We start from the raw sequence: 21,938 nt of genomic DNA, 5'->3' as shown, positions 1-21,938 counted from the left end.
TTCCCCATGAGTAACCCGGATGTAGATAAAGCCACCGCACTGCGCAATCGAACAATAGACGTTTTCAGGTATATTGTGCTTTATGGCCGTTATGAGAATTGAACCAGAAAATACATAAATGTTTCGGTGCCATATTTTAACATGGACTAGTCAGTGGCGGAAATATTGATTTAATTTTGTATAAAAATTGTGGCAATTTGGTAAGTAGTATTGTAACGGCATCATGTCATTTTGATTTAGGCCTACATAGGGTACATGGGTGAGGGAGCAAAGGCCTAATAATGTATAGGCCTAAACAGGATAAAATTGCTTTTAAATGCGAGCTAAAACAGACTATAAGCCTATGGTTCATTTCAAGCAAATTATTACGAATATTAGTTATATGAAATGAATATTATGAATAGGCCTATAAGGTGGGTCCAGGCATAATACTCGTGAAAATCACTCGTGAAAGGACCGTAAGCTTCAATCCTATATGATCGTGTAAGCCCCGGGGTAAGCCCCGCAGGGCCAGTGAACCTTTGATACTAAAATCAGCAAGACACATTTGTTTTCTACTTCAGCTTTAATCCTTTTGAAAAAATGTTGTGCCGTGTCTGACGTCTTTAATAAAAGTGCAGTGCGTTGTTTAAATTTCTGAACAATTAAGGCGGGTTAAGATCCCCCGCCCTGATAAAAAATGGAAGAGGAAAATTCCCCTGACAACAAAATGAAAAAGCCTAAAATCGGAAAGGCAAAGGAAAAGAAAAACATGAAAAGGGGGGAGGAAAGCAAAAGAAAAGAAGAAGAAAAAATAAAACAGAAGGTAAAACTAGCTCCCCAAAATTGCTCGGTGCATCTTCTATGCTGTCCGTTTCCCACCAAAATTCACCCCAATCATGGGCCAAAATGGTGTCTGACCAATTGATCAAAATACACCCAAAAATCTTGCCCTATCTTACTACGCTTTGAATTTTGTTTCTTTTCAGATTGGCCTCATCAGTACCGGCATCATCAAAATATGAAAAATTGTGGGCGAATATGACTCATTCCTATTGAAATTATTGGCAGTCAAACCACATTAACAGGATCTATGGCTTCTACTGGAAATTCTAACTCGCATGTGGACACGTTATCCATGAAGGTTGAGACACAGGAAAAAGAAATAGAACGTCTTAATAAAGAAGTCAAGAAATTACGTAAATGTGCTCGTGGCGTGAATGTTTTAGGTAAGTTTGATTGTTATTTATCATCTGTCTTCAGCTCTTCTCTCAATGTCCATGCAGAGCACAAAAGACCATAATGTCCTATACAGTTCTAAAGAAACCTCGTTTTTCTTCTTTCTGCTTCCCTCTCTTCCAGTTCATTCTCTTATGAAGTCCGAATGTCCTATGTGAACAGTCCATTTCTTCTTTCTGATGCCTACTTATGAAATCCTATCCCCACATTATAATAATAATAACTCTTCCTAATTTTGTTATCTCTTTCCAACTCACCTTTCCACTCTTCTCCACATTTACATTTCAAAAAGCTTCTACAGTCTCCTCTCATGCTCTTTCTTCAGTGGCCATATCTGAGCAGTTCCATACAAGACACTGACTGACTTTACAACTTTCTTTTTTATGTCCTTATATAGCAAGACATTCTTTCAGTCAGTGTAAGTGAATGTCACCTTTCTTCTCATAGAATACCACCTTTGCCATGCCAATCCTTGCGCTTGTCTCTGTATCTCTACGTTCGACTCCTCCCATCGCATGTAAGCAGACTATACACAGGCATTTGAACTGTTTAAACTGCTCTATTTTATGTTCATTGTTTCAGATCTGGCCCTCCTTTTTTGATATCTTCATAACTTCCTTATTCCTTTCACTATGCTTGGTCATGTAAATCGCATATCCTCCAATAACTCCCAGGAATCTGGTACAGCCTTTCTTTCCAATGCCTCTACATCATCATCTCCATTTTATTGAGAAGAGCAAGCATCGGTGACAGTCCCGGTGACCGGGGTGACAGTATACATCCTTGACGTACTTCTCTCTCAACTACACTTGGTTTGAAACACCTTCTGCCATCTAGCCTTTCTGTCGTCGTGTAGTTAGCTTATTAATCTTCTGCGTCTCCAGTTAACAACTCCAATCCTCTTCAGAATTAGTCTAATAGCTCCACCCAGCTCACCCTGTCAACCTGGTCAAAAGCTTTCTCAAATTCTGAGTCTACCCATACTTCAGTTGTCGTGTTTTAGGTTTCTCTCGCTTAGCATCCTCATCAATCCAATTGCTTCCCTGATGCCACGGCTTTGCCTAAAGCTAAAACTAGGGGTTTCCAATAAAATATTTGGTCTTTAATAAAATTGGTTTTTATGTTGTTACAACAAGGCTCTTTCTTTCGCTATACTTGGTCATCTGCAAAAAAATCGCGCATCCTTCAATTTAATGCCTCTATAATTATTATCATCATCACGCACTCCTCTCCCAATTACACTTACTTGGGTCTGCAACTCCTGCCATCTCGCCTCTGTCACTTGTCGTTTATTAGGTTTAACAGTCTTCTGCGTCTCCAGTCAACTCCTAAGAATGTCTGATAACTTCACCCAGCTCACCCTATCAACATGGTCAAAAGCTTTCTCAAATTCTGAGTCTAGCCTGGGGGATCAACTGCACGGGGCTTCCAATAAAACATTTGCTCTTTAATTGGTTATTATGTTGTTACGACAAGACTATTTCTTTCACTATGCTTGGTCATCTGCAAATCTCACATTCTTCAATAACTCCCTGCCAACAGGTACATTTTTTCTTTCCAATGCCTCGTATATCATCATCATCTCTATTAAGGAGAGCACCCGTGACTTGACCCACTCCTCTCCCAATTACAAGTGGGTTTGCAACTCCTGCCATCTCGCCTCTGTGACCCGGCTCTGTGACTTGTCGTATAGTTGGCCTATCAATCTTCTGCGTCTCCATGCAGTCAACTCCAATCCTCTTCAGAATATCGCACAGCTTTACCCAGCTCACCCTGTCAAAGATTGTCAACATGGTCAAACGCTTTCTCAAAGTCTACAAAGAGCCAACCCATACTTCAGTTGTCATGTTCTATAGGTTTCTCTCGTTGCATCATCATCACTCCAATTGCATCCCTGGTGCCACGGCCTTGCCTATAAAAAGCCAAAATGATGTTTTCCAAATAAAGCATTTAGCCTTTGATTCCACCCTCTAAGCAGAATCTATGATCTTTGATGTACGTATAAACGTGGAATCAGGTTGATGGTTTTGTGGAATCTGCATTTGTCAGTAACGTTTCAGAAAATAATCAATTGATATGATATTGATATTTTTATTAATTTTGTCTTTTCTCGTGTACAGGTCGGGCTTTAAAAGAGACAAAAGAAGAAAATAAACGCCTTCAAGACCTCGCGCAAATCTCACTTGAAAACATCTTTCCAGGCACTCAAGACATCATGGAGGGATCAACATCATCACCCATCACTGAGACAACATTCATCAAACATGCAGGAGACAAATCGGACATAATGATCCAATCAACATCAACTATCGATGACATTGATGACTTCATCGAATTTGGCGACAATATTGACGATTCAAGCGGTGATGATGTAACAGAAAGTAGAGAAATTTTGAACAAGGAAGCAAGTACAAGGAACGAGCTGAAACCAGATCAAAAACACGGTAATGCGAAGGAAACTGAAATAGAACAGGATGAGAGAAAGATGGAAGATTCTCGCAGTGGAGAGGAATCTGAAGATGAGAGAAAGATGGAATTCTCCTCCAGTAACCATGGTGACAAGAGTAGAGAGGAAGAGGACAATATGGTTGCTGAGGAGGTCACTGAATACGAACAAAGTAACAGTACAAAGAACAAAAAAGAAAACATGAAATTGACGAGTAGTGAAATTGTCGTAGATGTACATATTACACCAGCAGGAGTTGATTCTCCTAAACACGCAGAGAGTAAAGCTAACAGGTAAGGGATAGGTCAATATTAAGCCAGGGGAGTGGGAGTTTTACTGGGGGAGGGAAACTGAATTATTTGGTGGTCTTGAGGGAGGGGGATCTGAATGTTTTTACTTGAATCATGGGGGAATGTTAAGTTTTAAATGGAGAAAAAGAGCAACACAAGATGGAATCCGAAAATTTTGAGCGGACTCGATTGTTTTGTCAAAACTCCCACTCGCCCCCTGGCGTAAATATTGAACGGTCCCTAATGATGAAAACACCCCAGATAATTAAAAAAAAAAACACATGATTTTGAAACGTGTTTTGGTTTGGGTTAAAACGATTTAATAACATTTAAATGTCGGGTTATATTATGGGTTTGGGTTAAAACGATTTAATAACATTTAAATGTCGGGTTATATTATGGTGAAAAGTTCGTTTTAAAACGTTTTGTATGAAAAAACACTAGATTTTATAAAATGTTGTCAAATGTTATTGCAAAATATGTTTTGACAAACAAACATTTTAGCCAAATATTCTGTCCCGCAATTCTGCAAAACATGTTCCTCCAAAATATGTTGTCACTCCTTAGATATATGACAAAAAGTGAACTTTATAAAGTTAATGACTGAAGATGCTAAATATTCTTGAACATCTGCAATCTTCAGGTCTTAGCAGTGTCGCCACCATGGTGGGAGGGGATCCCCTGCCTCCTTCCCCTTCCCTAAAAACAAAAAAGTTGAAATGTCCCATTTTCGCGGCAATTTGCGGCAATGTCATGCTTTTTGAACCTCTGAAAGTCACTTTGCCCCCACGCCCTTGGAAAACATTTTCATGTGCTGCCATTGGATCTTATAGATTGGCCCGCATGACTTCGCACGACGTGATTGACTATCTTTCTGCCTTTTCTGAACTTGCTTTTTAACGGAATTTCGTCAGTTCATGTTTGTCCACGATTTCACGCTTTTTGTCGCTGTACTCGCGGACAAATATTAATAAAACACCCACAGTCAAGCACCTACCCATTTTTAGTATTTGGTTGTACTGATAATTCATCATATATTTTATTGAAATTAACTTTTGCAGAGATGTAAATATGCTGATAGAAAATGTCAATAGTCATGAGAAATCGTGTGAAGACGACGACAGACCAGCCAATGAACACGAGTTGAAAGAACGCAATGCTCAACTTCGCGAAGAAAACGTCGCTCTAAAATTAGAAGTTCAAAAGGTATGTAGACTTCTCCATATTTCATTGTATATTTTTCATTAAAATATTGATACCTTTAATCAAATGATAAATAACTATAGTTTAAATTAACTTATAGCACTAAGGTTTTGATTTGTTTCATCGTTTGATGATAACGTCGCGATATATTCGACACGCTTACGGCTTCGGTATACTTTGAGCATGTTGAGAGATTGTCACGTGCATCCAAAACGTTCCATAACCCATATGTAAAACCATTAAACGAACAAGGCGAACAATAAAGAGGGGGAAGTTGAAGGTGAAGAAGAAGGGTGGGGGGGGGGGGTCTGGGACTCAATTACATCTTATTGGAAGTACATAATTACTTTATATTAGAGAGATTGCGATTTCCAAATGTACACGTGTATAGGCCTATCGAACGTACGTGGAATCTATTCAAAACCACTCTCCTGTGACAGGATTTTGAATAGACATAGTAGAGTCCATCCTTCGATGCTACGTTTGGAAATCGCAATCTCTCAACTAACTTTTCATAAACCGACACAGACATGATCAGCAATTCGAGTTTCGTACGGGTATGACCTCAGTGTCCACTGTCCAGGAGAATTTCTTTTCAGGTGAATTTCAGGCTATAGCTCAATTTTCATGATTTTCCACGATAACAAACTGAGGATAGACTTAGATATTTTTGTAAAGTTGAATGCAAAACGTCTTGTGGGTTTGTCATAAATTATTAGCGAGGACGTCATTTAAAGTCGTCACCATTATATTTTTGCCTATAATCATAATTTCTGTATACAGATTGCAAAGGTAAACAACGAATGGGAAAAGTTCTGGAATAGGAAGAAAACGACCAATAAAAAGGAAGTGACAGAAAAAGATGCCATTATTGCCGATCTTCAGAAGTTCAAAAGTGAACACCAAGCCTGCGAGACGTCTTCATGTAAAGTTGACGAAGCGCGTATTTCTGAGAGGAATTCTGGTGAATCTGAAGAAGTGTCACTCTTGACAAAACAACATGTCAACAATCTGGAGGTAATGTTATAATAATTTTGGAGACCGAATTAAAAAAGACTAGTTTGTGTCTGACGTCAGGGCAGAGGTGCGGTGTGATTGGTTGCTGACCTACACAATACGGCGTTTTTGGTTTAGTTGACAGGACGTCATACGCAAACTAGTCTTTTTGGGGCGCCCGCTACGGCGGCGTCCCCCATTATTGGGGCGCCCGCTACGGCGGCGTCCCCCATTATTTGGCTTGACTTTGCAAAAAGCTTCTAATTTCAGTCTTGCTAGATTTACTTCGCAACTGTTTTGCTTAAAAGTATGCCCAGCTTAGAAATAAAACCACAATATGCTTGGATTTTATTTTATTATTGTTTTCTGATGTGCACGGGATAAAATGTTGTGCGTATATTCTTTGTTTAAAATATAAAATTAATGGACTTATAAAAACACCAAATACATCGTGACCTTTGTATGGTCAGGTATGGTTTAAACTGCAGTTTACCGCCTCTTAGAACCCGATAGACGGTGATATTTGACCATTCTAATTATGTATGTTTTGAACATGTTTGCACATGAACTAGTTGTTTACAGTGTGAAGAATCTACAACATGCTCATCTATCAGGGCACAGTTCTTTAACCCAAATACATTTTGTGCATTCATTGAATAACCTTTGAAAATGTGAGTACAAAAACTCATACTCTGCAACTTAAGGTCAAATTTTGCACTATGATTGTTTAATTGAGGTTATTGATAATATGCCACTGGAATGAGGCCATTGTGGTCCATAGTGACCTTTGCACACCTAATCCTTCAACCAAACAAAACAACCACTGACCAATCATGAAATCACTAATTAGTTTATGCGCTTCACTGCTAACTGATTGTGACCAAATATTAGAACACAGCTCAGTATCTTTGTGGTGACTATCTCTGATAAAAACATTAATTAACGAATTTCAATTCTGCTCAGCAGAGAAAGGAATAAATTCGAAAGACATGATTGTGTTGAAGGTCAGAAGTGTATTTGCAACCCAAGTTGCCAACCCCGCGATATGGTAGCCCAATTAGGCGACTTTTAACTCGTGGTTCACCGTTGTTGGGCAGTTTAAAGCAATACCGTAAAACCCCGTCTACAAGGATATACCCAAGAAACGCCCTCAATAAAATTGGTTGCTTGTTGTATTTGGAGTTTGAGCAAATATATACTGGCACTGGGTGGCAATGCATTCCATCTAAGTATGTTGTAACACCAATCAATTGTATTGACATAATAACGACTGATTATCAGGATCGTATAGCTCAATTGATAGAGCGTCAGACTTTGGAACTGAAGACATGCTGAAGAGAGCATGGTCCGGGCACCGGTTCCGTTTTTCATTCTCGTTTAATTTTAACTTTTGACATGTTCTTTTTATCTTTCTTCAAATCTACCTTTCTACTTTTAATTTTAGGTGCGGTTTTTTTTTTTTTTTTTTTAGTTTTTTTATAGTTTTTTTAGTAATTTTGTGGTTTTATAGAAACTAGTAAAAGCATTTATTCTAAATAATAGCGAAACCCACGGTTAGACAGATGTGTTGTAACTACTTGTCTGTCCTCGTCTTTGCAATAAAAACCTATGTTGCACCTTTGTGCCATCCCAATTCTTGAGGTAGGGTGCGTTTTTGGCTTAAGCACGATTTTGTTTCTACTTGAAATGAAATCAAAATAAATATTGTTCTGTTGCCACAATTGCAATTTTTTCAATAAAAAAAATAGATGAGGAATAATAATTATTCCATATTTGAATCTATTGTCCCATCAAGAATAGAGTGTCTTCAAAAACTTCAATCAATTCATCTGACAAAGGAAACTATTCTGGCCATTCAATTTTGTTTCGCTTGCACCTGTTATATCACAGGCGTTGGTAGAGAAGGCACACTTCTCTTGTCTTCACCGAAGTAGTGATGTAAACACTAACATGATTAATTACCATAGCTAGCAATGGACATACACTATTTTTGTTCCACTTGAACCCATACTATAGGCTATTCGCTGTCGATGTGACGTAATTAATCGGATTAACTACCATAGCAATTGATGAATACAATTTCGAATATATAGCCCTGCACTTCATCGTTCACGTGGCACCTATGCATTAAACCATAGTTGTCAAAGAAATGCTAATCACTCGCCATGTAAGATTAGTATTTATGAAAAGAGTGGTATTCAATCTATGTTTGGTGACATACGCGGGTGATTAGTGCAATCTGCTTGATGGTAGTTATTGCGATTATTACGTCACTTCGACAGCGATTTGTAGTATAGACGAATCCAACAAGCCAAGTGATGGTCAGAATTTATTCGGCCATTATACGCTGGTGAAGTTGCGTAATTAATCGGATTAATTACCATAGCAATAGGTGAAGCGCTACAAGCAGGTTACACTCATCACCTGTACTGTGTATGTCTGCAATCATAGATTGAATACAATACTGGTCTTTTCAAAGATCTTACAGGTGCAGCATGATATGGTTCAATGAAGAGGTACCGCCTGAACGTATCAGTGTATAACGCGGTATATTCAAAAATTGTTTTCACCTGTTGCTATGGTAGTTAATCCGATTATTACGTAACTTCGCCAGCGTATTGGAATAAAACAGGAGGATGTGAGTTCATAAGGGCAATGTCGGGGATAGGTCACAATCGATGTGGAGAGATGAGAGGTCCGACCAACAGCCATAGCGATTCAACTAATTCCAGCGGACGGTCTGTGGCTAGTAAGGAATCGTCTTTGACCACATGCGCAGATCTGTCTCGTCAGGAAGATATTTAATATCCCGAATTTATAATAGGCCTATGCCTAGTTCCATCGTATAACCGATCTGCTAGAGAATATTTGTTACCATGTTTAATAAATTCGTATTTATCGTATAATAAAATGTAGCCAAATGTATATTATGTGTCACACGGTTTTCTGCTGAACCACTAGCAGGCTATGTTACCACATCTATGACAATGACAAAGGTGAATTTTGATGATTTTTACGATCGTCCGGATGAGCAAATCACTGAATGGGTCTTTAGTTCCCTCCTCTCCTTATCCTGCCAATATTATATGAATCAAAGAAAAATAAAGAAAAAATAAAATTAAACAAGAAAAAAAAGACAAAGAAAAGAAACAATAAAAGAAAAACAATAGAATAAATTAAACTAAATATGAAAAAAAAATGATCACGAAAGGAGTCTTTAGAAAATGCAAGAAAATAGGGTAAATTGGGGTAAATGGAACGCTTAAGCAATAAATCACTTTCTGTGGTCAGGAGGGTATCCATATATGATTTTTGTTTGTTTCAATAAGTAGATAATATGTTTTTACAACTTGTTTTAACAGATAAACTCCCATTTTATGGCTTTGTTTCTTGTATCGGTCCAAATACAAGCATGGTCATGGTGTTCCAGTTACCCCAACAAATTGGGGTAAATGGAACAGTAGGTTGGGTAATTGGAACAAGGGGCATTACTTGCAAGGAGCCTACATTCATAGCTATATTTACATTGAAAAGACATCAGAATATTTTATTTAACATATATTTTGTGACTAAACAAAAGATTAACAAAAATAATTTTGTTTTCATGTTTTTTATAAACATGGTAAAATACCACGTAAAAAACACTTTCTCTCAGTACATAAAAGAAAAAAATGGTTTTCAGAATTTTAAAAAATCAATAGGAGGCCTAATCTACCATGAATTAGTTATTTGTAGAATATAATTTCATAATAATTAATCCAATTAGTAAAAAAATATTAACATGTTATATATATTTGAAGTCAGTCAACCGTGTTCCATTTACCCCAAGTGGATCTGTTGTGGGGTAAATGGAACGCGCGACTAGTTAATTAGCTAATTAACATATTAATTTGCATAATTTCATCATTAAAATCTGCTATTTTATTGTTTAAAGCATTTATGTTATTGTAGAAAACAAACATATTGCCAATATTGTAAGACAACTCTCAGCACAACATTCAAATATTTAGGAATCAATACCCTTAAATTAGTAATGTTCACTGAACCGTAGCACCACTTCAAGGTCAGTGACAACATTTGAGATTTTCTTCCACTCAAACAACGAGTAAACCCACGCTTGGGGTATGAAACGAAAGCAGAACGTATGGCGTTGGGGTAAATGGAACAGTCGGTATGATGTTGCCCAATTTGTTTCTTGATTGAGGGAATTGTAATCTCAGCGTTCCATTTACCCCACCGTTCCATTTACCCCAATTTACCCTATAAATGAAAAGTTTGAACAATATTTTGTTTATAAAAGTTTGTGTGACCGTGATGAGGCTCGAACTCACCATCTTCCGATCTAAAGAACCAAAGTCTTATGCCTTGCCAAGTGAGCTATGCTCGTGAGATGCGAAATAAAGATAAAATAATACATTGTATACCTGCTTGTGTCGGTAAATGATTTGCTCAAATTCCATAATGATATAATATTGTGGAGGGCGCTAGCGTGAAATATGCTATCATCACAGTCGCTTCTATTCCTTATAGACGGGTTTCTACGGTATTGTACGATTTAGGCCTACATCATTTTGTTAGTGTTTACCCATAATGCTGAATGAAATAATATTTATTGTAATATGCCTAACTGCTGGGAAGGGTTCCTAGCAAGGTAAAGTGAAAGAAACCCCAATGGCTATTTTGTCCGTTTAAAATAGAGTTCTATGGCCGATTTAAAGTCATAATTATGACGTAATTTTGTTATTTATTAATTACTATTTTTAGCAGAATTAATAACATAAAAATGGGCTGTGCCCGTCTCATGAAGAATAACGATCGATCTTACCCTTGATTTAACAGGCCTGTCAATATCTTGGAATTGTTTGATATGAAAGGAGGGTATGATTTTTTTGTATTAGTTTTAAGTATTTCATAGCCTCTCTTAGCCACAGGGTTGGCTACAAAAGACACAAAGTATACCTTAGGATAAACCGGCATGAGTGCGCTGACCCCAGGTTTTCAACATTTCAGGATTGTTTGTGGACGGAGGTCGGGTGAAAAACGAAATTACGTTTACATGACTTTGTCGAAATTCGTCGTGTGACAAGAATGAGTGTATAGATGACTAGGGGGGGAAGCTTACTTATTTGTTGACACGAAAGCTTCATTCCATGAAGCATTTCTCTCGTATTTGATCATCATCCCGTCCAGCTCACATTGGGCGCCCCATTCCTTTTTTAAAGGAATTTTTATTAATCATGTTAATAATCTGTCTTCACGCCGCCTTTTGGGGATGAGGAACTATGAGCTTTCTGATGCCAAAAGTTCGTCAAATTATTAGGGTATTATAGATGCAATATTGTTTCATCGTCTAAATCAATATATTATTGAAAAATAACATTTTAATGTTTTACAAAAGTTCATTCTACAAATCATATACTTTGAAAACTTGCTTGATTTATTGTTGTGAATGAATTATGTACGTTTTACAAAAGTGTTGTTTCAGCCCTCTTTACAACATAACTCAAGAATCACAGCCTCACAGGACCTACAAGAGTATATCTGTGATATTAGAATTCTTCTACACACTCACTATAATGATCAATGCAATTTTTACCAAAGCTATACCATTCACAAGATGCTGTGAATTACCAAATATCACAACAGTTTAAAATAGTTGCTAACCTTAAATTTATTGCTTCGTGGTTTGGAAATTAGAAGTAAATGTGTATGATCAAAGTTGCAGAACAGTTATTGTTTTGGTGGTAATATAGGCTACACCACCACCTTTGGGGATGAGGAACTATTATTATATGAGCTTTCTGATGCCAATAGTTCATCAAATTAAGTGAAGAAATAAAGATGTATCGGAAAACCACCTGAGGCACTGATAGAATTGAGAAAAGATATTGAAGTTTTTATAGCTTTGTCTTTTCTCCCATCTCCCTCCGCTCCCGGGGGGGGGTTCTTCAAAAAATTTTGTACGGGGGTGTGCCACGCAGACTTTCGGATGCTGACTTTCTCTATACCTACTTTTTGCTGTTTTTGCTACCCATCAGTATACCACTTTTCAAGAAAAAGCACCCAAAAAGCACCCAAATTTGCCATAATTGGGCGCTTTAATGGCATGGTATCCACTGAAAACCCACCCATCGATATACCAAAATCGCTGAAAAGGTACCCCCAAACCGTGGCACATCCCCGTATACCTTCAACCAGGAAGAACCCCCCCCCCCCGGGCCTCCGCTGTGTTCATCATGTTAGTGTGATTCACTGAACAGTTTTAGAGCCTTCTATTTATATTAACGAAACAAGGTACTCCTTGTATAATTTATTCCTTTCGTCGGTCACACTGATAATTATTCCAGTGTTCCAGTGATATCCACCAAATTTGGCAACTTAAGGGCTCGGGTAGAGCCTACCCACCGTTGCAGAGTATTTGGTGGGACCAATAGAGCACAACAGACACACATTTGCCACTTAGGCCTAGCCTATATCGCGAATTTCACAAACTCGAAATTATTTGATATCATCAGGACATTCCTCGTATTCAGAACAGTGGCGTACCGTGGCCGCCCCAACCCCGGGGGCTGAAGAAGAAACAATTTTGCCGCCCCTTCCTTAACAGCCCGAAAAGGTTGACCTAATTTTTTTCACGGTCGTTTGAAAAAGTGAAGAGCAAAAAAAAAAAAAAAAAAAAAAAAAGGATTTTATGTGCTACCGCCCTAAAACTTAGCAACCTTTTTTCAAATATTTTTATGCTTTTTCAATTTTTTGCGCCCTTTTTTCTTTGCTAATTCGTTTTGCCGCCCACTACGTTTTTGCCGCCCCTGTTTTTGCCGCCCCTTCTTCTTCCGCCGCCCCTTCGTTTTTGCCACCCCTACTTTGACCCCGAGGGGCTGGCGCCCCAAAGCCCCCCCAAATACGCGCATGCCAGAATGCAATTTGGTGTGTCTGGTGTGATCTCATTAGGTCCCACAAAAATACGTGCAAAAGGTGGGCGACCGATCCCTTAACCGGATATTAATATATAGTCTCACCATTAACCATATAGTTTAAAAAAAATATTATGCACTTATACTATCATATCACTATATCGCTATTTAAAAAAATATGTAGCTTTCTCGTTTTATAATAGGAAAATTTACATTCTGTCTTTTTCTAGGCTATTGTGGAAAAGCAACACACAGAGATCACGAAGGAACGGAACAAATCACAACAGGCGCAAAAGTTTGCCCGAAGTTTACTGCAGCAAAACAAGGAGCTGTCGCTGGAAGTTAAACGACTGAACGGGGTAAGGCATCCTTCATGTCCTTTGCAAACCCACACTGAAAATGTTAAGAATGACTTTGATATCTTGACTTCTACTTCTGTACTCAGTAGGATCCACATGTGGATGTATAGCCGAGTTGAAGACTGGTGAAAATAATGCCTCCCTGATGTAGGCCCTATTTAGGGAGGACCAAATTAGAAGTGTAAAATGTACTTGTGCGAGGAACATGAACATGATCAATGGTCGTGAAAACAAGGCATCAATCAAGATTGAAGACTGGTAAAGAGCACACCTCCCTGACGTATTTAGGGAGCAGGAAGGCACCTCTATAAGGTGCAGAATTAGAAGCGGAAAATGTATTTGTGCGAGGTACTTATCCGTCATAAACATCATGATCACTGGTCGTGAAAACAAGGCATCAATAATTATTTAAACAATGGTGATAAATGAATCTCAGTGTAGGCCTATAATAACAATGCAGGTATAGGCCTATACCAGCGACGTTTATAACTTAGGTGGTGGACTTACCCCAGGGGGATGACAGAAATTAATGCTCTCCGTGCATGCTAGCCATGCGCTTCAACGGAAAAAGTTGAAGTTTTGAAATATTTACTCAAAATATCAAGAGCTATCTTAAGAACTACTGAGCCAATACTAGGCTTGTTTGTACGATTCCAAATATCATGAACATTTAAATTTCTGAAATTTTTGAATTTTATAATAAAAAAAAATTAAACATGTCGTCTGCAGTCGACACCCGCGTGAAGAGAGTTAAATAATATTATTACAATTATATTACAGACGTTGGCGACTAAAGTTGAACAACAGAAGTCGTTACATTTATCTTCTGGGTGGCTTGGATCATTCTCCACTGATCATCGCCATACCTACGATGATATTCTGCATGAGACGGGCAGAGAAACGGACAGGAAGGTCCGAAATGAACAGAACTCACAAAATATGATGACACCAGTTGATATGACACAAGTGGAGCAGACCCAAATGCTTAGGTCGGGTTTGGAGTATCAGCAACAGCAAGATGAAGTTGAGTTTCAGCAACAGCAGCATCAGCAAGGGACTGAGCAGCAGGAAGTTGTGAATGACGATGACGATTTAAGTGTGGAGGAACTCAAAGAGCGTATTTTGCTATTGAAAGAACAGGTGCGTAGGTTTTACGCTGACTTGTTTTCTTTTTTAAATTTCGTGGATAAATATCGTCAAAAAATGAAAGATAGCGGCGATTGAGTATAAATGAATGCAGCCCTTGCCAGTGCCACACCGAACAATTCCGAATTGTTGACCATTAACTTGACTGAATACTTGACTGTTTTCGGGGGCCCTGAAAACAGTCAAGTATTCAGTCAAGTTAATGGTCAACGGTGGGCCCGTACACAGGGGGGAGGCCGGGAGGGGGTGGCCAAAGTGTACAAAAAGTCTCAAAAAATTTTACGGGTTTTTCGTTAAAAAATGTCCAAATTTTGGAAAGAAAGTCCACTTTTCACAAAATCGCCTCCCCCCTTGGGAAAAAAGTCCACTTTTTCAAAATCAGCACCCCCAAGAAATCCTGCGTACGGGCCTGGTCAACGGGCACAGAATAGCTCATGATTGGTAGTATAAAACGCTCTCGTCTAACTATAGTACAAATTCGAATCCCGATGTCGTTAGAAATCTCGTGGAAACCATGTTGGAAAAAAAGCTAACTTGCACGCGAAACATGGGGAGCTGACAGGGGCTGCGATGGTTTAAAAATGTGGTATGTCTAGGATATGTGCTTCTTAACGCTACCAATGGTTCAGGGTGTGAATGAGAACGACACTTGTTACCGACAATGCCGTGTGTTTGGCATACTGCACTATTAAAAATTTAAAATCACTAACGGCTTTGTGTAACAGGCTAATAGCAAAGATATTTTTAGATATGCCCCCGGGGATATGCCACATATCATGATATTATACTCTTAATACCATGGTGAATTATTTTAGTTAGTGTAATGATATTATAATAATGTAATAACGAACTTTTTATTGTACTGTAATAGCATGATCTTTCTCATTCTGCTACTAAAATAGAAACACGCCTACGAAAGTGACTTCAGGAAGGAAAGACGCGACAGAGAGGATGTTGTGGGAGAATTGGAAAAAATGAAAGAGAAACTTGAAAAGACAAAACACAAGTTGAAACAAAGGAACTATTATGTGAGTCATCTGTTTCACAAATCACATTATAAAATGTATAAAATGACACGATTTGCATAAAAAAAACAAATATTTTAATACTTATATAAGAAGCAGTGACGTAAATAACGGAGGTGGTAGTAATTGAATGGAATAGCCCAATGCTCAAAAGTAGGTCTTGTGTTTTCATTTCTGTGGCAGGTGAAACAACAAGCACCAGCAGCTACGAAAGGGCAACTTCACGTGATGGTTCCTGCACATACTGCGGTGTACCCGCCTGGATATTATCAAGTTCCTCACGAGGTATATATACTTTACAAAGGAAATAATTTATACACAGAATACTTTTTATTTGAATTCAGATTGCCCTCCATGTCCTTTGCAGAATGACTTTGTATAAAGAGGGAAGGAAATTAAGAACAAATAAAGGAATAACGAACTGCAACAGTACGGGTCTGTACGCAAAGGCCGGTTCTGATGATGCTATTAAAAGTCCAACTTGAAGGGCAAGGTTCTGTTAAACACCGTATGTAAGGATCACTATCCTCCCCCTTAATCTCCCAACCTCCCTTCTCGCTCTCCCTCTCGTCCTCCCTAGGCTCCGCTCCCTCTTCTCTCGCCATTTTTCTTCTCTTTTTCTCTCCTCTCCCTAGCTCTCTTCCTTCGTCCTCTTTTCCCTCCTCTACCCTGGCTCTTGCTCTCCCCTCCTCTCTCCCTCCTCACTCCTCTCCGTCTCCCCTATCTCACACTGAGCCTTAAAAAGCTATAAGAATATTGTGCTTCATACCCTTTTCCATTCATTTTACAGAGGCCTCATTTGATTGCACACGGTGCAGTGCCACATGATTATTATTGGCAAGAGCCTCCAGATGCCGAAGAAACACCGTGTCTTTGTCCCAGGTAAGCTGAATCCGTTAAAAACATCAAATTTTTTTTTTAATAACAACAAAAACCAAAAACAAAACAAACAAAAACAAGTGAACAGATAAAGAACAATAAAAAGTTTTGGGATGAAATGACAAGTAAATGACCTGACATACTGCAGTTACTATTCATTTTCCTATACATAATACACAGTGCTCTCACCATTGACGTGTGACCTCTACAAACAGTGTATGTTAGAGGTATGTGGCATTTCCTAGTTAACGTCACTGTGTGAAACATAACCGGCCAATATTTTTTTTACTCTCTGAAATCCTAGAAAATATAGTTTTGTAACATGTCCTAAATTTTTAGCTAATTTAGGTATTTGGAAATATTCGCACTTTGGTGTTTTAGTAAGGAAGGGCACGGCATGGCCCGCAAAATTCCCTGTGTAAATCGAATGCAACTTTTAGTGACTATCACTCACTTGTAGACCGCTCTCTTCCGAAGGGCATTAAAACTAAACCACTTGACGGATATTTTTTGTACTTACTGTCAATCACGAATAATGTATACCTTACATGTAGGCTAAAAACTGAGTAGGTGGGGCATCTGCAAATGTTCGTACCTCCCTGATTTGTAAATGACAGATAACAGCAAAAACAGCTCCCATATCTGTCCATAACTTTGGTCAGTGCAGCGAGTCAGAGGATTTCAAGTGGGTGATTATCGATTGGCAAGTGCCATATTTGGGCATAAGTGCAGTCCACCATTCAATGTGGAGGATGAACTAGACTTTATCGATTGATTTTGCTGGAGTAGTTTCCTGTTAACCAGGTTTAAGTACTGCAAAGGTCGAATCATGTTTGCTGTGCAGTATTTAACTGCACTATGAACTTAATTGCTACCGTTGCACCCGGGCGCGCCGTTGTACATGAATATTTAAAAGGCAACTGGACATCCGGGATTGGATCCTGTTATCTATCTTTCCCGGCCGGGAAAGATAGATAACAGGATCCAATCCCGGATGTCCAGTTGCCTTTTAAATATTCATTATGGACGTACGAGTTTGTTGACATTTTGTCAAACTACAGAGGTATACAGATAAAAATAAATCTGATACTGCATGGGGTGTAAAGTTCTCATCATTTTTCCAAATATTTCTTCATTTTGAACAGATACCAGAAAGCATTATAAGCACTGCAGTCATTTATAATGTGATGGATTCTGAGATGGATTCAAGTCAGTATCAAAACGACACCAATTGTGGTAACCATATCCAGAGAAGATGAGAAGAAACCATCTTCTCTGCCATATCAAAGACAATGAAGAGGACAGCTATACATACTCTGCAAAAATCAAGGCCTTAATTATAGGTGCTTTATAATTTTGTTCGTGAAAAAAAATGAGATTTTTAATAAAAAGCAAATGAAACACGAGATTTAATTCATACGATCGAAATATCATTCGAACTTGTCTATGGCTGAAATGTACGATTGTGCACGGGATAATCATGTGTAGATCAAGCCGATCGACCTCATTAACGACGACGGACTGCCATGTATTGATGAGATATGAAGATAACATGGTAACTCCAGAAATAGCGGGCAGCAGCAGTATGAATGTAAAATGCGATATAATCAAGAAGCCACTTTGGTATAGGCGATTTCTTGGTAAAGAATGTATATGGTATATAATTAGTTAGTACCGTACTGAATTAGTTCGACGATTTGTAATGTGCGTAGGTCTATATCAATATGTATAGGGCCTATATAACTAAAATTAGGGTCCTTATAAATATTATGTTTTATGCTCTGCATGCTATCCATAGCCTTCAACATAAAAAGTCCACGTTTTGAAATGTTATCGAGAGCTATCTCCCGGGGGGCACTTCAATTTGAAATGGATATAGGTGTAGGGCTGGCACTTTCGCATTCGGTGAGAGCAAAATGTAAAAAAATATGGGGTCATTGGGTGAGAGCATGTGAGAACATGACCTTTTTTTAAATGCAATCTTTGGATGAGAGCCGAAACAGCGCCACAGAAACCTCGAAAATCGAATTTCTAGTTCTAAATGGCTTCAAATGTCTTTGTTTTTTCAAAATAAGTGACAAAATCAGTGATAAATGAAAGTTGCTGTTAAAATAGAACTTGTAAGGGTCTTTGGGTGACAGATCAAATGAAAAAATAAGGGGTCTTTGGGTGACAGAACATGTGTTCGTAAAAAAATATGGGGTCTTTGGGTGACAGCGATGCTGAAAAAGGGGGTCTTAACAGCCCTACATACGCGTCACCTCCAAAGTTGGAGTGCCCCCCCGAGCTATCGTTTGAGCCTTTGAACCAATACTAGGCTTGTTTATACTCATTTAAATGCATTTTTCCCCGAAATTTTTAATTAAAAAAAAAGGAAACTTGACGTTTGCAGCGACACCCGCGTATAATCGCCGTTCTTCTTTTAATTAATTTTTGTAGATAAATATTGGTCACAAGTCGTCGTAATCAATTAGGGTTGTACGACTTCAGTTTTTAGTCGACTAGTCGGTAACAAATAGTCGCGAATACGATGACTATGAATTGATGACTAGTTGGAGGTCGACATCTAATAAAAACTCAAGGTAACTAAATGCCCAAAGTGCACAAAATAAAATATTATATGGTCAAAAGGACGAATGGTGCAGTGTAAGCAACATTATTACCGGTACCGGTATACACACATAAATTTTTGCTTGACTAATTTCAAAAAAATAAAGACTTTAGGCAACTTTATAAGTTTACTAGAAAACAAGGATCGATAGCAAGTCTTCTACGGGTGGGTGGTTTTTTTCCCTCAGAATCTCACGTTTTAAACAGAAAAACGGGCCTCCATAGGAAATTTAATCAATCGAGGATATTCGAGGCTAATTTTGGAAACGTATTGCACGTGAAAAAAAGTGTAAAGGTTTGTGGCTATTTCGTGCCCCGCATGGCCTTACACGGATTTTTTTAAACGACTATTATAATCATGATAAAGGAATTTGACCGATCTGCTTCCTTCTCTCTTTTCCACCATAGAGGAAGTCCCGCCAGAGCAGTTATTCTGGGGTGAACCAAACTTGCCTGGTTATCAAATTAATCAGTGACAAGGTTATCTCTGAATTTGACAGGTGCTAATTGATGCATTAACATTACAACATCAAATAGGAACTGTCAAATTCAGAGATAACCTTGTCACTGATTAATATGATAACCAGGCAGGTTTGGTTCACCCCAGAAGAACTGCTCTGGCGGGGCTTCCTCTCTAAGTTATACTTAGTTTACAAAATAATTGTCCATTTAATATCAAATTCATATAAATTTCACCCTTGTTCTGTTAAAGCCCTTATGCAAGTCAATGTGTAATTATAGTGTATAATTTATATCAAACGGAAGTTTTTTCTCTGAACATAATATATAAGTTGTCTTAAAATATCATGTAAATAGTCTAAAAAAACAAGAAAAAAATATTTTAGTCACACAATAAAATATAAATCAAAAGTTGATTTGATTATGTTATTATGCACGTTTCTTTATTTCCCACTGTCTTGTGTCGTTAGCATAATTTTGATGGTGACTATTTTGTTAAGGGATGGGGTATGGACGTTTAAACAGTATTTTTTGTGGGACATGAGAGCACATCAGGCATATCGAATTGCATTCTGAATACGGAGAATGTCCATCTGATATCAAATAATTTTGATTTTTTGAAATTTGCGATATACAATGTAGGCCTAATACGCATTTTATGGCAAATGATTAAAAATGATATTTTTGATATTTAACAGTCCTCGAAGTAAACTTTATAAATCTAATGATATGTACTGAAAGTGTATGCAGCTGGGAAGAAAAGCCGACGATCAATTGAAAATTTTGACCTCTCGTATTGAAGATATGGAATTTTTCCCAAAAACGCCAAAAAAATTTAGGTCTTTTTGGGAAAAAATGTATATCAATAATATGAAAGGTTAAAATTTTCAATTGATCGTCGGCTTTTCATCCCAGCTACATACACTTTCAGTACATATCATTATATTTATAAAGTTTACTTCGAGGACTGTTAAATATCAAAAATTTAAAAAATATCAAATTTTAATAACTTGTCATAAAATTTGTATTATATCGCGAATTTAAAAAAAAATCAAAATTATTTGATATCAGAAGGACATTCCTCGTATTCAGAATGCAATTCGATAGGTCTGGTGTACTCTCAGCTCCCACAAAAAATACGTGAAAACGTCGCTAAACGTTAATATCCCATTCCTTAAGTTTGAGTAATCATGTGATAACACTGTGAGAACATTGGGTAAAACATCCGTTGTGTAAAACATTTTACCATACATTGGTTAAATTTACCATTATTTTCAGAAATTTGCTTAATTTTGGTAAAACTTTAACCAACATTGACTAAAAACCTTTATACAACCTATAGGCTATGGTTTTTTGTTGCCCAACTGTTGGTAAAAATGGTGCTTTTTACCCAACTTGGGTAAAAAGTTTTCTCACTGCTGGGCACCACATAAATATTGTTGGGTAAAGTTTTGCCCAATGTTGATTGTAGTTTAACCAACATGTGTAAATTTCTGAAAATAAAGGTAAATTTACACAATGTTGGGTGAAATATTTTACACAATGGATTTTACCTATGGTAATTTTTAGCTAATGAGTTAATGACGTATATTTTTGGTTTCTTTTTTAGGACATGAAGGGGGGGGGGGAGATCCAAAAATTTTAGACCATAAAAAGGGGATTAAAAAATCCACCTTTTTTAGGAGGGGTCAATTTTTTTAATTTTTGATGTTCGAGGTTCCAACTTTTCCACCAATCCACCCCCCACCAAAGTATTTATAAATTTTTGGAGGGCCGGGGGTATAAAACATAGTGAAGATGGGTCAACTTAACTATAATATTCTTTGTTTCTTTGTTTCTTGCTGTTTTTTAATAGTTCTACCCCGGGCCCAGATTAAAGGTCGTCCGGTTCAGTTGAGAGAGACCCTGGAAACTTTTTTCCCAGGGACTACTTAAATAATGTCCGGGCCGCACTGATTTATATAAAACAACTTCAATTCGAGTGGCGTATATTTATATATTAATAATATTATATTATATCCCTACTAATTTAAACGATAACAATAAAAGCAACAACAAACAATGAAAGGCCTAAATAATAACTTTAGGCCCTATATGCCCGCCCGGGAAGATTTGTAGCCTAATATTTGGGAGGGTCATCCCTTACCAGATTACTCTGATCCCTTATACTATGAGTCCTCGTCCGAGGCGCGATTCCACGCGAAACTAACGCGAAACTCTGGATCAGGGTGGGTGCGGGAGGGGGTTTTGAAATGCATGAAATTTACCTTCAAATTATGAATTTTACCTAAATTATTGGTAAATGATAATTAATAAGTCACTATACTCAAAACCGTATAGTGTTAGAAACAAACAATTTACACAGGCATGTATCGCATTAAAACATTTTAAAG

The 21,938-nt window shown here is 37.8% G+C and overlaps 1 protein-coding gene across 1 annotated transcript; it reads left to right on the top strand.

The window, feature by feature from the left end:
* Positions 1–26: 26 nt before the first annotated feature.
* LOC140171900 (uncharacterized) lies at positions 27–17,857 on the top strand. Its single transcript, XM_072195241.1, has 11 exons — positions 27–200; positions 969–1,208; positions 3,339–3,957; positions 5,016–5,160; positions 5,941–6,174; positions 13,298–13,426; positions 14,207–14,566; positions 15,475–15,600; positions 15,781–15,882; positions 16,388–16,479; positions 17,622–17,857. Exons 2-11 carry the CDS (start codon positions 1,073–1,075, stop codon positions 17,638–17,640), a joined length of 1,962 nt encoding a protein of 653 aa, XP_072051342.1. The 5' UTR covers positions 27–200; positions 969–1,072; the 3' UTR covers positions 17,641–17,857.
* The last annotated feature ends 4,081 nt before the right edge of the window (positions 17,858–21,938 follow it).

The sequence above is a fragment of the Amphiura filiformis genome, chromosome 15 (assembly GCF_039555335.1).
Source record: "Amphiura filiformis chromosome 15, Afil_fr2py, whole genome shotgun sequence".
Lineage (NCBI taxonomy): Eukaryota > Metazoa > Echinodermata > Ophiuroidea > Amphilepidida > Amphiuridae > Amphiura > Amphiura filiformis.
The sequence above is the reverse complement of the archived record's forward strand: the minus strand, read 5'-3'. Positions and strand labels throughout refer to the sequence as shown.

What these genes read in the sequence shown, in the direction of transcription:
- LOC140171900 (XM_072195241.1), top strand. Translation starts at nt 1,073, where the DNA reads ATGGCTTCTACTGGAAATTCTAACTCGCATGTGGACACGTTATCCATG. An exon ending in GCAGAGAGTAAAGCTAACAG is followed by an intron (nt 3,958 to 5,015) that starts GTAAGGGATAGG and finishes TAACTTTTGCAG; the next exon opens with AGATGTAAATATGCTGATAG. An exon ending in AAGTTAAACGACTGAACGGG is followed by an intron (nt 13,427 to 14,206) that starts GTAAGGCATCCT and finishes ATTATATTACAG; the next exon opens with ACGTTGGCGACTAAAGTTGA.